At 43.5% G+C, this 15,989-nt stretch overlaps 5 protein-coding genes across 5 annotated transcripts; 1 reads left to right on the top strand and 4 right to left on the bottom strand.

Annotated features, from left to right (window-relative positions):
* Window positions 1-5,213: 5,213 nt before the first annotated feature.
* Window positions 5,214-6,664, bottom strand: O0I10_007291 (uncharacterized protein; the record flags this gene model as incomplete). The annotated part of the gene is made up of 2 exons (XM_058487309.1): window positions 5,214-5,892; window positions 5,958-6,664. The coding sequence occupies 2 exons, from the start codon at window positions 6,662-6,664 to the stop codon at window positions 5,214-5,216; spliced, it is 1,386 nt and encodes a 461-aa protein (XP_058341870.1).
* A 789-nt stretch (window positions 6,665-7,453) lies between these two features.
* On the bottom strand, window positions 7,454-9,092 carry O0I10_007290 (uncharacterized protein; the record flags this gene model as incomplete). Its single annotated transcript, XM_058487308.1, has 6 exons — window positions 7,454-7,814; window positions 7,879-8,004; window positions 8,078-8,163; window positions 8,219-8,703; window positions 8,771-9,035; window positions 9,090-9,092. 6 exons carry the CDS (start codon window positions 9,090-9,092, stop codon window positions 7,454-7,456), a joined length of 1,326 nt encoding a protein of 441 aa, XP_058341869.1.
* Window positions 9,093-9,317: 225 nt separating this feature from the next.
* On the bottom strand, window positions 9,318-10,824 carry O0I10_007289 (4-hydroxyphenylpyruvate dioxygenase; the record flags this gene model as incomplete). The annotated part of the gene is made up of 6 exons (XM_058487307.1): window positions 9,318-9,739; window positions 9,795-10,054; window positions 10,127-10,242; window positions 10,305-10,394; window positions 10,467-10,757; window positions 10,822-10,824. The coding sequence occupies 6 exons, from the start codon at window positions 10,822-10,824 to the stop codon at window positions 9,318-9,320; spliced, it is 1,182 nt and encodes a 393-aa protein (XP_058341868.1).
* A 1,520-nt stretch (window positions 10,825-12,344) lies between these two features.
* O0I10_007288 (uncharacterized protein) lies at window positions 12,345-13,708 on the top strand (the record flags this gene model as incomplete). Its single annotated transcript, XM_058487306.1, has 3 exons — window positions 12,345-12,853; window positions 12,914-13,012; window positions 13,096-13,708. The coding sequence occupies 3 exons, from the start codon at window positions 12,345-12,347 to the stop codon at window positions 13,706-13,708; spliced, it is 1,221 nt and encodes a 406-aa protein (XP_058341867.1).
* Window positions 13,709-13,874: 166 nt separating this feature from the next.
* Window positions 13,875-15,095, bottom strand: O0I10_007287 (uncharacterized protein; the record flags this gene model as incomplete). Its single annotated transcript, XM_058487305.1, has 5 exons — window positions 13,875-14,034; window positions 14,097-14,104; window positions 14,174-14,787; window positions 14,852-15,007; window positions 15,071-15,095. The coding sequence occupies 5 exons, from the start codon at window positions 15,093-15,095 to the stop codon at window positions 13,875-13,877; spliced, it is 963 nt and encodes a 320-aa protein (XP_058341866.1).
* Window positions 15,096-15,989: the final 894 nt, after the last annotated feature.

The raw sequence follows: 15,989 nt of genomic DNA, 5'->3' as shown, positions 1-15,989 counted from the left end.
TAGCTGAAAACACCCCACCCCCACAAAAGTTGTAAAAAACATTACTATACATATCATTGCATTTCATAAAGATCATCTTTGCTATTCGCTGTATTACTTTGGAGATGTGTATTGTTACGTAACTTATAGTGTTCATTGATTACTTTATATGCTCTACTGTTGCCCAATCCACTGCATGTGAACGATTCTCCTGCTTCTTCCCAGCACTTCCATCCTTTGACTTCCTTGATCCAAGAGGATTTGACTGAACGCTGCTCAAACAAAGAAGTATCATCCAGCCTACTTTAATTTCCAGTCTTTGCACTCACCGCTTCTTCCCTCTTCCATTCTCAACTGTTGGACCATTCAAGTATACAACTACCACCTGCGAACGATTGTCTTGTTTCAACCCATCATGTCAATCCTACGAATGTCTTGATCCGATTGCCTTTGACTGAATAGCAAGTCCATGGCGTGTACACAGCCTTCTTGTCACTGCTCTACTACAACACACCAATCTCTTGACGCAACACACGCTCTTGCGCGCTTCCCTGCCACGACCAATCGTAACAGCATCCATTCCAGCAATTGCAACTAGCAAGGGCTTCATTGTCTCAAACAGTCTTCTTTACTTGCAGCAACGTGCCTGATAGCCTTTTCACATGAACAGATAGCCATTGTATAGAAGCAGCTTTATTACACGTAGCAACGTTGTTCAATACATACGACTTCCTATTCCTATTCCTATGGATATGAACACTACATTGCTTTGATTATGAGATGGATGGAATGGATCTATTGACCGCTTTGGCTCCCTTGGTGCATTTAGGAAGCGATCTCTCAAGTTTGGATGACACCATATCAGCCATCAGCTATGCCGCAATACAAGCAGTATTCAACTGGTTGAGCTGCGATGGAAAGTGACCCTGCTCGTTCGAAAGTGACACACAAAGAGAGAGATCAAGGAATGGATGGAAAAGGAAGTATATACAGCAGCGATCCCTGGGTCTTTTTCACCAACGGATTTGGCATAGTCATGGTGGATGTACTCAATCAATACGGTAATGAGAATCATGGTGACTATTTGTCGCATTGTCAGAAGGGAGAGATTCAAGAGAAGGCCTGCAATATCCCATTCTTTTCAACTTGTGTGTTTTTGGATATTGTGTGACGGATGAGATTGACGACTGGTGACGAGTACGAGTAGGAGCACGAGTACGAATGATGACGGAGGACGACTACGGCGATGGTGGTGGCAATGTACAGTAGCAAGATAGCTAGATGAAATAAAGCATTGTTTATTTATTATGTACACGCTTGTTGGAGGTTGCTAGCTTGTGGATTATTACATAGTGTTGCTTCGAAGATGGAATAATGAAGTTGGTCCGCTTATCGGTTATGCAAGAAGTATATGGCTTTTGTGATACAATAAGGAGGAGTGGGATGACCTTGAGAAGAGAAAAAGAGAAGTGATCCCTTCATTGGGTTGGTTACTGGTCTGGGTTTACATACAAATTGGTTTATGCAGCTCGACCTTCTCCCACATGCAAATGTGATATGGAACCACTATTGTCTTACACATACCTTGACACACCTTCACTATTGGATGTTGTTTACTTACGTACTTTCACAAAAGACAATTATCAAAGTTTGCAAGCGAAGCGAGTGCCAGCAAGGCTGCTAGTCAAGTATATTGTGAAACCTTAACAACATTTGACAATGACGAATCTAATCCTTTGGCTGGTCTTTTGCTTTCCTTCTTTTTTTGGCTTTCTTTACGATGCTTACAGAGAGTTTGGTCAAACGGGCGCTAGCACTATGGTATCCATCCACATGGCGTTTATCAACATCGATGAGATATTCAAATAAAGAAGATAAAAGAATAGGTTGAGGATTAATATGTATTCAACTGCTGTTACCAGCTACAACTGCAACATGTCTTATATACGTTTCTATGGTATTGTGTGATGATGATATATGGATATGGAATGAGCATATAATGATGTTGGGTAAACATGAGGTGATCGATTGAGTACATGTGTCTGTGTGTGTGTGTGAATGTTGGTTGTTGCACCTTCACTTGCTACCTTGTATTTGGTGTTAGTCCATGCGTATTGGTACTTGAAATACGACAATTGATACATAGGCAAATATGACTCGACAAAGAGGTATTTGGCGGTGTATAGAAAGTTAGTACAGTATAAGTAGCTTACCGATTCGACGGCAGCACTTGGAAGAGCAAAAGACAGTATTGACCCTGGAGCCACGGCCCATGGTTCGGTTGTTGTGAAGAAGAAAACACATGAGGCGCTATTGTCGTCGGTAATTGGGAAACCGAGCAAGCTCCAAAGGATCAAGCTGACCAGAGACATACGCCATCACCATAAGGCGTCCCAAAGGCGTACGTAGTCCTATTGTCATCCCGCCTTCATCTACCCGGCATCGAGTCAGTTCGAGATGGGCCAAAAAAAAAAAAAGATATTTTTACGCTGCCCCAGTTTTAATACGTTGCCTCCCCGTTTTGAAGTCAGATCCCGCAGCCAATAAGATTCTTCTGATATTGGATGATGTTTCTGTGTTTGAGCATTTTTCAGTCAAATCTCATCGGATCAAGAAAGTTGAATGATGGGCATGCTGGGCTGGAGCAGGACAATCGTTCGTATGCATTGGATTGGGCAACAATGGAGAATGGGAGGACTAGGTATATTAGCTGGTATTTTGAACTCTTCCTAAATAGTGTACAAGAATCATGCATCGCCTGTACTGAATGACTCAAGTTACACAAACACGTCTTCTACATCTTTTGCTCTGCCAGGGTCCACCTACTTGACAATGAACAAAGACCACTCGTCATATAGCATCACGCTTACAAACATAAAGGTGCCTGTATCTCCAAACTTTACAATCAAACGTGGGGTTTTTATTAGAGCAATGTGCTCGGCTTGGCCAACTGCACCTTGGGTGCCAGTTTCATGATCAAGCTTGCCAAGCCCAGATTTCGCAATGTCGCTACCAGCCAAACTGGATCTGGGGGGTCAACCTCTTCGACGACGACCAAAAAAGTATTTTTTGGGCTAGTTGCGACAATGAACGCGAAACTTTCACACAAGGTGCAGTTGGCCAAGCCGAGCCCATTGCGCTAATAAAAACCACACGTTTCATTGTAAAGTTTAGAGATACAGGCACCTTTATGTTTTTACTATGTTGTAAACGTGATGCTATATGAGAAGTGTCCTTTGTTTAATGTAAAGTAGTATGACTATAATAGAGCAAAAGATGCAGAGGGCGTGTTTGTGTAACTTGAGTCATTCAGCACAGGCGATGCATGATTCTTGTACACTATTTAGGAATAGTTCAAAATGCCAGCTAATAACCTTAGTCCTCCCATTCTCCATTGTTGTCCAATCCAATGCATACGAACGATTGTCCTGCTCCAGCCCAGCATGCCCATCATTCAACTTTCATGATCCGATGAGATTTGACTGAAAAATGCTCAAACACAGAAACATCATCCAATATCAGAAGAATCAAATTGGTAAGTTATTTGTAAACTGCCGGCTAATAGCCCATTCCTTCCATTCACTTTTGTTGTCTAATCCAATGCACACGAACGATTGTCCTGACCCAGCCCAGCATGCCCATCATTGAACTTTCTTGATCCGAGCTGACATGGTAGTAAAGCAATGGCTGTTATTGGATCATCATTTATCATGTAAAGTGTAAAATGGCATATACCTATTTGCTATACGCGAGGATCATCATTTCTTTTATTTAAATGTACCTATTGTCTATAGTGATGGTGATGATGATGATGGGTGAGTTGTGTGTTTTGGTGGATGGTGTGTATAGGGTCATGAGTGGCCTCAGTGTAATAGCAGTAGGGGATTTAAACTTGGGAACCAGGTAGCTCTCCCTCCTCTGCTTTTATCCAATGCACATCATCCCGATCAAGGTAATGCATTATGGAAGAGTGCTCTTGTTGGCTGTGAGGTATTAATGTAGTTCTGAACTTGCATTGTCAGGGAGTGAGTGTGTCCAAATGCTGAGGAATGGAGCGTGGTGGGTGGTTGGTTGTTGCCATGGCGATATCGTTGCTTCCTCTTGTTCGTTGCTATTCCCGCTCTATGCTTGGTGTCAACAGGTACATTCAGAGTCCAATGTTGCAGCCGAACTGGTTCCATTGACGTGTTAGCTTGTATAGGGGGTAGTTTCAAGACGTTGGCTGGTTTGGCGTTCTGTTTCGGCTCAACAACACTACACCATGGTTTTCGGTTTCTAACAACCAGCAGCAAAGGATCTTTATGTCTATGGAAAAGGCAAGTACAATGAAACAAACAATGAAAAGGGTGCTTATTGTGTGTGTGCTAATAATGAATTGAATAGCTTTCTTTGGTCAGGCAATGCAACTTGGGGCATCATCATCATCTCTTTGGGTTCAAGTCCCAGCCTGTATTAAGTGGCCGCTGCGTCGCTCTGCACTAGCCAAGTGTGATGGAAAAGCTTTTTGGAATGCGTCCAGGGCTCTATAGGCCTGCGTTGAGTTGATGGGTCGATGACGATGGATTTATGGAAGAGCATGGTCACCGTATTGAGGTAAGAGGGGATTTGCAATGGCTCGGCCGTGAATGTGTTTAACCAACACGCTCTTCTCGTTATAGGTTCGTTCTTTCCCTTTGGGATTTCTTTTCATGAGGTGGGAAATGATTGGAAGGATTGGGGATCATTCTTTCTTTGGAGAGGAGCACATACTTATGTCACCTACAAAAAATTCATCTTTCAAATGGCAGGTGGATTTATCAGTTTTCATCACTTGGACACAGTACTCAAAGATCCTTGACCACTTTATCAGTTCGATCCATCATGACAACAATTCCCACGCCCACTCACATATAAACAAGGCTGTTGTCGTCAACACTATCACACTCCCTTTCTCTCTACTTGCTTTCATATCATCACCATCATCAATAGCCTTTGGTAAGTCTCAAGGATAGTCTTTATGTAATCCCCAAAATGAGGGTACTCATACATCCACTTGTAGCTCTCTTTATTGCTTTACCACACTTGATGTGCTCATTGCTGCCTAATGACGTTTGGCTGTATTCCTTGGTGGACCTTTTTGTGGTAGGTATAACTACTATCATGCATACTCCTTTTAGTGATTTCGATCTTGTAAGATGATTATATATCATTTATATGTATACTTTACGGTATAGCCATTTATTGATAGAATAAAATTAAGAAGCAGTGGTAAAGATAGCAGGATTTCCATTGTCAAGCTTGAAAGTGAAAGAACCACCGGATACCGAAACCGTGGTGTTGCTAAAGACATCGCTCATATTGGCATCATCAGCAACATGAGAACCAACTTTGACAGTGACCTCGTTGCTAGCTCCACTTCCGTAGTTATTCAATACCACGAGAGCATTGCCATGCATGAATGCATACACGTTGTCTTGTACATCCACATCCATCACCACCTTTTTGTTCTCCTTTTGACGGACATCTTTGTTGACTGTGGCCATAAACTTGTATAGATCCGATGAGGTGTCAAAATCAGTTGTCCATAATGCTTCACGGTTGGCAGGATCAGCACCACCTGAAAAGCCTTGTTCAGATCCATAATACACTACTGGAATACCATCAGCGAGCAACACGTAGGTCAATGCGTTCTTAAAGAGCGAGGTGTCCTTGTTGGTATTAAGGAAACGGGGATTGTCGTGGTTATCAATAAAGTTGGTAAGGACACTGGTATCAGTAAATGCATCTGCATTGGCAGCAATCATCTCGCTGATGCGGCTAAAGCCCTTTCCAGAACCAAAGACATCGTTGAGCGCATAGTACATTGGGTAATTGAGAAGCGAATCCAAATGCTTTTGATATGCACCAACGTACGAAGAATCACCATCAAAGACTCTATAATAGCAAGAATACGGTCAATCCTATCATGCATCATATACCAAACATCCAATGACACTTACTCTCCTGTGGCAAATACACCAGCTGCTTCATTGTATCCATCCCAAAAATCTTGACGCACATGCTTTACGGTGTCAATGCGGATGCCATCAAAGCCGTATGTGGTCACCCAATTCTTGACAATGTCATTGAGCGCCTTGACCACGTTATCATCCTCCGTATTAATATCAGGCAATACGTCTGCCACCCAACATTGCTCAATAGAGTTTTGATCGTCGTAATCGATTTTGCATTGGGAATGATATTGATCGGCCGAATCGAATGTGTAGCCAGAGTAATCACCTGCCGTGCTTGGTTGACCAGCATGATTGGCCACGACATCCAGCATGACATACATATCGAGCTTATGGGCTGCATCTACCAATGCCTTGAGGTCTTCCTTGGATCCAAAATTTTCATTCAGGCCATTAAAATCAGTTGCCCAGTAGCCATGGTAACCACCAGGGGAATTGGTTGGGATGGGCGAAATCCAGATGGCATCAAATCCCATTCCTTGGATATAATCAAGATGATCAATCATGTCTTGATAATTGCCACCACAATAATCAGATAAATCAGAGCAATCACCACCACCAGCAAAGCGATCGGTCAATAGTTGATAGATGGAACGCGACCTCCAATCATCGGCGCCTGCACGCTTCACAAGAGGGCGACCAAGGACAGCAGTGGCATAAAGGAGTGTGGAAAGTGTAAGGATGGAAAGCTTCATATTGCGTAAGGAGAACTTGTGTTGTTGATGGAGATGATCACATCACTTCTCTTGTTCCTTTTATATCTTCTTGACCTAGAATGTGTCTTTTGTTTTTGTATGCCTGGGTTATTCAATGTGTGGTAATTGCCACTGTGGCCGATGACACAAGCGTGGCACCCGGTTTCCCGCCGTTACATTCCGTCAATTAATGAGAACCATCAAATTTTCATGTGGAAAACGGGTGTGACAATGATCGATCTCTGTACTGCTGCTGATCATCAATCAAGTTCTTTTCATTAAATCAAACCACAAATGTGGAGGTCTTTCTTCTTATTGTTACATTGCTTCATACCGGGACGATGGAAAAGTGAGGGTTATGGATGCATGTTGATTGGGCATTTCAATGATTGTTCCCAGCTGATTCAATGACCTGGATAAATCAATCTCACTAGCCTTGTTTGATCTGCAGCAATATAGTTCTCCATACTCTTGTGTTACAATGACCCCAATACTACGTATGATTCATGTTTGAAATCCACCTCTTTAACAATGAGCATTGCATACATGTGCCAATATGAGCATTGGTGGAAGAACTCATTACCCATTACCCCATTCCTCAACATGATTTGATAATACGAGACAAGCTCACACTGCATACATTGCTTGAAAATTCTGTAATGTTGCTCAAACTCTAATATGAACGGGACGTCTGCATAATATTATTGTACAAAAGTGATGGGAAAATAGGGAAGGGAAAACAATGGATGAAAACATGCAAGATTCTTTGTGTGTGAATGAATGGGAAGATTACTTGGCAACACCAATGATAGCCTTTTTTCGTTCGGCAACAGGCTTTTCTTGAGCAGCCTTCCTGCTGTGTTTGCGGCGATTCTCGTCTTTTCGGCGTTGTGCTCCCAACATCTCTTTCTTGAGCTTGTCGGCTCTCCTGACATCGTTGGGTAAAGGTCTGTGACGACCGATACGTCGAATCTCGTCCATGTGCTTGAAACGTTCCTTGAGAGATTCGGCATACTCGAGGTTTTGACGCTCCCGCCAATCTGTAATTCCCAGTTTCTCAGAAGCACGAGCCTTCCAAATACGAATGTTGCCATCATCAGAACCTGAGAGAACGTATTTGCTATCCATGGTGAATTGCACCGAAAAGATTCTGGTATGATGTAATGTATTAGCTCTGGTATCCCAAATTCCCATTTCTTCCCATCAAATTATACCTTTGCATTCGCTTGGTATGGTATGCATCCCGACTATGACCTCGTCGTACATCAAAGAGTCGTAACGTCCTGTCGTATGATCCTGTGACAATCTCTTGACCTGTGGGGGAATAATCGATATCCATGCTGTGTACGAGTAAATGAAAATCAGCTTGCTTTGTGTCTAATACACATAATCCCAATATCTCAAAACACTTACACAGCGGAAACATGGTCCTTGAGAACATTTTGTGCGCTATCCATCCTTCTCATATCAAAGATATATGCATTGTGATCTTCGTTGGCCTACAACAAGATGCCATCAATCACCTGCTCCAATCCATTTCCAATCCGATCTTACCGTAGCAAATGTATAAGCTTCAATGGGATTCCATGCAATAGCATTGGTACGTAAAGACATGACGAGCTTGGATAAGGGTTGACTAGTGCGCATATCGTACAAAACAATGGTGCGATCAGTGCCACAACTGGCAAAGATGTTGGTCTCGACTTGGTTGAATTTGACAGATTGATATGAATCGGCACCCCATTCGAAAGAGTGGATAGGTTCGGATCGATTCTCATCCCACACGTTGACTGTACGACCCGCTGTTGCGAATAAAGGATCCTTACGATGATGCGTCAATCCCATAAGAGCGTGATCAGCGAGATAGGTTTGAACAGGCTCGCTCGAAGATGTCGTATCCCAAATCTTGACAGTCTTATCGGTGGAGCATGATAGGAAATGGCCGCTGTTGGAACCTGCACATACTCCTTGTACAATGCCATTATGACCACTCGTACGCCATACGGTCTCTTGCTCGGATAGCTTCCATAATCGAATCTCTACAACAATATAGCACCACCTTGAGCACTCCTTGCAAATATTTTCCTCCTGTATACAAAAACATACCACCGTCACCACTGCCAGAGATCACAGTGTTCAACTGATTCGGGTGCTTGGCCATACAATATACACCGTCAATGTGTCCACCCATGGCACCAATAAAGGGCTTGGAAAACATACGATCGAGCTTCACCGAATTCAATGCACGAACATACTCTCGGCCTTGTTGGAAGGGATGTGCTGTTGGATCAAGGTTGCGTTGCACTTTGTGAATGTCTTGCGATCGTTCACGCACATAGTCGTTGGACGAGCGTGAGAGAGCCTTGACTTTCTACTCGAGCGATTAGCTTTATGTCTATGCAACGATTGAAGGAAGTGAACGCACCATTGGTATATGTCAAGAGGGAAAAGCAAAGTTCAAGCAAACAAAGAAAAGCAACAAAATTCTTTTTGGAGCCTCCATTTACGGAAATAGAAACAGCGATAGCAATGCACAAAGGAACCTTCCAACCGCCACCTACCAACCGCCACTACCCCATTACAGTGCAATAAAGAATTGTATATATGTATATGATGTTTTTTATGCTTTTTACAATGAAGATATTTACTATGTTTAATTGCTTGGAGCAGCCTGGGATTGTGGTAATTCCATATCAGTGAGGTTACCACGGAGGTCTTGTTCGAGCTCAAGGGCTTCAAACAAGCTCTTAAAGTTACCAGCACCAAAGCCGTTGTGGTTGTGTCTTTGAATGATTTCAACAAAGAGTGTGGGACGATCCTCAAGAGGACGGGTAAAGATTTGAAGAAGGTATCCATTCTCATCATAGTCGACCATGATGTTAAGCTTTTGAAGCACATCCATGTCTTCAGTGACAGGCTTCTTGGCAGTCTTGTTGTGGACAGCGAGAGCAGCACGAAGACGATCATAGTACTTGTCGGGGACAACCAAAAAGTCACAGCCACGCTTACGCATGTTGGTTACAGAGGTAATGATGTCGTTGGTGCGAATAGCAATATGTTGAACACCGGCACCACCTATTAATGGTATGTAAGCACAAGATAGCAACAAACAAAGAGAGTTGTAACATACCATAAAAGTCGACGAATTCTTGGATTTGAGACTTCTTTTTACCAAGAGCAGGCTCATTGATGGGCACCTTGATCTTCTCGCTGGGGTCAGCCATGACAACAGAACGCAAAGCGCTATACTCGGTGTGAACATCCTTGTCATCCACAGACCAGAAGCGATGGAAATCAAAGACACGCTCATAGAATTCGGCAATGGGGTTCATCATGTTATCGGGCTGGTTGCCAACGACGTGGTCAATGTGTGAGAGAGGGACGTGAGGCCTACATACCAAGTGCATGTTAATATCCAGCCCCTCCTTATACGCAACCCATTGGCCCCATGATTACACTTACAAAACTTCCTCAAGAGGATCCTTATAACGCAAAGAACTGGCAGAGTCCTTATAGCCAGGCAAGAAGATACCCTTATAGTTTGTGCGTTCGATCAAGGTGTGGTGGACATCACCATACTACAATGACATGTATTAATCACCTGGTGGAATATAGGATAGGGTATAAAAGTAAGACTTACAGTAGCCACAGTTGCGATAACAACGGTACCATCCTCATCAGTGATCTCCTCAGGAGCCTTGATGGACTTTGCACCCTTGGCAATTGCTTTCTATAAAAGAGGTTAATGATCTCTTGCTTCCCAATACCGATCACTGATAGATCTTGCTTCTTTTTTTCATACCTCATAAACGGCACGGCAATCGGTTACAGAGAAGGCAACATCCTTGACACCATCACCACGACGGGCAATTTCATTCACCATTTCGGTGTTGCCTTCAGGTTGAATGGCACATTCAAAGACAAAAGTAGCATCGCCTTGGCGAACAACGTGAGCGGAGACATCACGGCTACCAGTCTCAAGACCACGGTAGGCAATGTGCTTGAAACCGAGACGAGTGCAGTAGTAGGAAGCAGCTTGCTTTGCGTTGGTAACAGTGAAACGAAGATGGTCGAATCCGGAGTAGGTTGATTGCTGGCGGTAGATAATAGAATGTTAGGTTGTTGCGTATCCAAGTGGCAATAATCATTCAATTTACCATTTTCAAAGAAGTTGTGTTGTTGTAATCTGAATCAATGGTTCAAACAGAATGGATGCAAAACAAGCGTTTATAAAGGTGATCTGGTCGTGGGAAGAAAAAAAATTCCCACGAGGCTCGATATGATTGGATAGAGTCATCAGATGTGCCTTGTTTGCATAAAGCACATGCACATCTCCTTTCCCCCACTCCTCCTCTCCCCCGCGCTATTTTGTAAACATGAATGACACAAGCTGCTCACGGGAATTGACATATTGAGAAGAAAATGCCGGCCATATTATAATACATTATACATGGCTCTCATCACTCAGCTACATCCAAGGATATGTTGCAAGGGAATACAAAGATTGGAGATTCCAGGAGACGAGGCTGATGGTGCACCCCGCGGAAATAGCACTTCCCATGATAGGTAGGGCGCGGTTATCTTTCCGACCAGGCTTCACTCATCCATCTCATCAACAAATCGGAATAGCTTCCCATTTCCCACACTACACGAGTTGTATATCTTTGTACTCCCATCCACCTTTTTGGTGGCACCCCAGACATGCGTATTTTATCACCACTTGCACAAAACAGGACCCTGCTTTGAAATGCATCTTTATATTACTAACACCCATTCATTGTAAAGAAAACCAAGTGCTATCACATTGCATTCAAGCGTCATCAATCATAAAGCTGTTGTGGACCACTTGATGCTTTCATACGCTTTTTTGATAAAGTGAATAAACGATACGACGACTGGAAACCCTCACGTGGTCACAATGAGTTCTCTCAACAATCATTTCCAAAAGCATCGCTTTCTTCCCTGATGTGTCGATGCAACACAAAATGTTGTGCTTGTTTTAGAAGCCAGCTTAGTGATGTAGAATCATGTGCACAGTGAAAAGTCTCTTTTGCTCGCTTTGAAATGAGATCATTCTAAGAAACAAATGGAGTATGACGATGTGTGCTTGTTTTTTCCCACGACTTCTGTCGACCTTTTACTCTCGATCTTCCATCGCTCATTCCATCCGCTATTGCAGGTCGCTATTGGTTATTGCAGTATGGTCCCATCACGTGGTTCTATGCTCATCTATGCCAACACTCTTCTTCCATATCACACATAAAGATAACGCTCATTGATAACCCTCCCAAAAGCAATAAAGCAACCCAAACTAATGTGTGATCAATAACCCATTTCTGCTATTGTTATTGGCTTCTTTTATGGGGCATTGTTGTCATCAAGAAGACATTGCATTTTCATTTTAGGAATCATTTATGATAGATAGACATGTCATTGAATTATACATCTTTGGTGTGGTGGCTAACAGTGGGGGATGGATGAAGGTAATTCCAAGGAGTGTCAATGCCACTTATTCATGCGTGGAGTTACACAGAGTGGGGCAAAAAGTGGATATGTGCAACGTAAGGAAGCATGCCACGGCAACGAGTGATTGGCTAGAATTGATAGGCATGTCAATAACCAAGGGATCATTCACAGGCGTCGTCCCTTTCAATTCTTTCTATTCTATCTTGTTACCATAATGACAAACGAAGCTGAAACCGCCACTGTCACCCACGTCCCTTCCAAGGTAGTACCTGAGAAACCAGCAGCAACGGGTGAACAACAACAGGAAGAAGAGTACAAGGATCGGTTCTTGGACGGCAACCAACGCATCATTGCGTACGATCTCCTGGAGGCGCGTGGCAAGTCATCAGAGACCACTGATCCAGATGTCAAACGCTATCGACAAGCCAAGGAGAAATTCCGCAAGGGTTACGACTTGTGCATGACCATTCCACGCTCATTGGAAGACGACGTGCTCAACCAGCACGAAGAGGATATCAAGACTGCTTCTGAAACGCTCGTTGAGGCGTGGCTACTTGATGACAAGGCCGCACCCATGTCTGAACGCGTGCTTATTTTGGGCCAGCAATATGAGAAGGTGTTACTCAAGGATGTCCCAGAGGAACAACGCGAAGGTTTCTTTGTCAAAAACAGCTTATTGTTTTCTGCATGGATCCTTTTGGTGGGAAGGCAATATCAACACTGGTAATGATCCAAGTTATCCATCCCCCTCTCTTTTTTCATCGTCATCTGACAACTTGATAGCTTGACAACTCTTACTCTTGCCATCAATTCATATGATGACCTTCCAGGACGTGTATACTTTTTACGTGCATCTTGCTATTTTTCATTGGGAAAGCTAAGGTAAGCAAAATTGCTTAGAGCTGGTGGTGGTGGTGATGATCCATGCGTGTTAACTAATATTCTTTTTCATTGGCGTATAAAAGACTTGGATTGAAGGACTTGGAACGCTGTTTACAGAAGGATTCCAAATACACGGTCGCTTACAGCGTGCAAGGATCGATCTACATGAATCTCAAGGAGCGTGACAATGCTATCAAGGCCTTCAGGTTATATTTGGAACGAGGTCATCCTGATACGGCAGACTTTATCAATTCGTTATATTCGCTTTCCATCCTTTTGCATGAGAAGAACAAAAAGGCAGAGGCTCGCAAGTATTACAACAAGGCAAAGGATGCAGAGGAACGTTTCAAGAAGCTTTATGGCACCAAGACGGGTATGAGTGACAACAAACGACGCGCGATCCAGTTGCATGAGTCACCCGAAGATGCGCGCAATATGATTTTCCAATCCATGCCTTCCAAACAGTACAATAACAAGATCGAGCAGTTGATCCAAGCTGGTATTCTCAACTCTCCATACCCACCTAGCGCGGACAATTGCTCCAATTGCGGTGCCAAACACTTGAAGGATCAACCTGGTAAACCCCTTCTCTGCTGTGGCGGCTGCAAGAGCATTTGGTATTGCTGTCGTGATTGTCAAGTTAAGGATTACAAGGCTGGCCATAAGGTTGCATGCAAGAAGGCTGCCAAGCAATAAGCTGGACCCAGTAGTAGTAGTGCAAATAGGTTGTGCCTAGTTTTTGATTTTTGAATACCACCCAATAATGATTTCCCCCGAATGTGTTCATTGTTCACAATGCTTGACGTCTATGATTTTAATGCAAATACAAAATAGCTGTGGTATGTTACATGGTGCGTATAAGCTATTTCTTTTGGTTCAAGGTGTGCACGTTCATCGAATAGCACAAGTTGTGCACCATCTCCAATTTTGGCACCTTGACTCCCAAAGCTTTGGCACGTCTCAAGGGAGATCCCAGAATCACTCCTACTTCCATAGGTCGACCATGTTCGATATCAAGCAACCTATCGCAATATTAGTTTTCATGATAACAAACCAAGGCCATAATCCAAAAGAAAACACTCACATGGATGGCTATTATATAACAGTGGTATGAGATCATCTTGTCATGCTGCGTAACCTTTTCTCTCTCCCCAATCTTACCTTGTAATCCATTGCTGTTGCACGCGTACGCTCCATCATAGTCTTCACTTGCTCTTCGGGATCAAAGTCATAGCCAGCTGCCTTGGCCACTTCAACAAGCTCTGACATGAGACCCTTGACGGTATCCATGGCTGGTTCGCAATTGAGAATTTCGGTTGTATCCATGCGACTGATGGCACAAACGGGGGAGAATGTACCATTCCAGAACAACTTTTGCCAGCGTACCCGTTCCACATCATCTACACGGTTCACTGTGCATCCTCCTTTCTCCAAAAGCTTGACAAAAGAATCGATTTTGTCATTGGCATCAACGGGCGATGGTTTGTAGTTGCCAACAACAAGCGTTTCTCCACCAACCATCTGGATCTTGCCCAAGGCAGTTTGTGAGGTGCCAATGTAAGCAACCACTGACACAATAGGCGTATCCGGGAAACGCTCCACAATGGGCTCTTCAACACCCAATCCATTCTGGATAAGTACAACGGTCGTCTTGCCCTTGGTTACGGCTGGTGCAATGATATCGGCCACATTGTAAACCTCTGGTAACGCCTTGAGTGTCACCAACACATAGTCGTATGGCTGATCCTCTGGCGCTTTAGGTACTTGGCGGACAACTAGTAGTAGAAACAAAGCTGTTAGTTAATAAACCCCTTAATGACACTTGCACTTTGTACATGCCTTGGTTGGGCATGAATGTCGCTTGACCAAATTTCTTGGAATCGATGTTGAATCCATGTTGACGCACTGCTTCGAAATTCGAACGGCACACAGTGGTGACATGGCAGGCTTGAGCAAGTCGCCAAGAGTAGATAGCACCAACAGCACCGGTACCAACTTTTTATCGCATAATAAGATATATGAAATTTCCTCCATCCTATGCAGCGGCGTCAGCCATACCTGTCAAAATGCGTGGCAGTGTCATCAAGATAAAGAGAGCGTGGGGAAAAGAGGGGGTGGATCTGAGAAAGCTGCTATGATTCAGTAACCTTAAATGAATTGACATATCCGATCCTCGGAGACAGAGGGGCGGGGTCATCATCGGCTTATCTATTATCTCTTTGAAACTTGCTACAGCATTGGCTGTATGCGAATTGACTCATAGCAACCGATATTGTGGAGCCCATAAGAGATCTCCTGCAGAATGGTTTGTTTATTCCCATCATGCGCTATGACTCAAATGCATATAGGTATCGAATATTGACCTCCAGCCAACGATGAAATCATCTATGGTATTAGCCCTTGTTGGTGGTAGATTCCTCTCCTTGATCAAAGGCTTTGGCGGCATGGGAAGTGGACATGGTAATGTTGTGTGCTTTCCAATAGGAGAATAGGAGGATGGAACCCTAACAACGGATGAACGTGGGTGGGATGGGGAAGATCAATGCATAACACAAAGAGACCATGAAAAAAATAGCGGGTGCTTTGTTAGAGAAAGCTCCCTGGATATGCATCCATATGCGTCTACATAATGAACAATGTGCCAACATGAATGAGCACCTACCTATTTTCTTGCTGGGATCCCTTATAACCTACATGAATGGTGCACCTGAACTCTTTTTTATGTTTGAGCATGCAAATGTCCCTCTAAGCTTTTCCCACCAAGGCATTGTGAATAGTACCATAGGTGAATCAACTTCAGCGAGGCGTTCCATTAATCGATCAACTGCTATGATATGTGGGTGGTTGGCTTGATAAAGTGATGTTGTGTGGCAACCTACCTTCATGCTGCATAGTGAGCATTTTCTTTCAGATGTGAAGATGCGAAGATCATGTTTTTCTTATCCTTTCACTCTTGTGGTTATGGATGTGGAAGGGC

Source organism: Lichtheimia ornata (genome assembly GCF_029851405.1).
Source record: "Lichtheimia ornata isolate CBS 291.66 chromosome Unknown scaffold00035, whole genome shotgun sequence".
Lineage (NCBI taxonomy): Eukaryota > Fungi > Mucoromycota > Mucoromycetes > Mucorales > Lichtheimiaceae > Lichtheimia > Lichtheimia ornata.
This window is presented reverse-complemented; position numbering and strand designations above follow the sequence as displayed.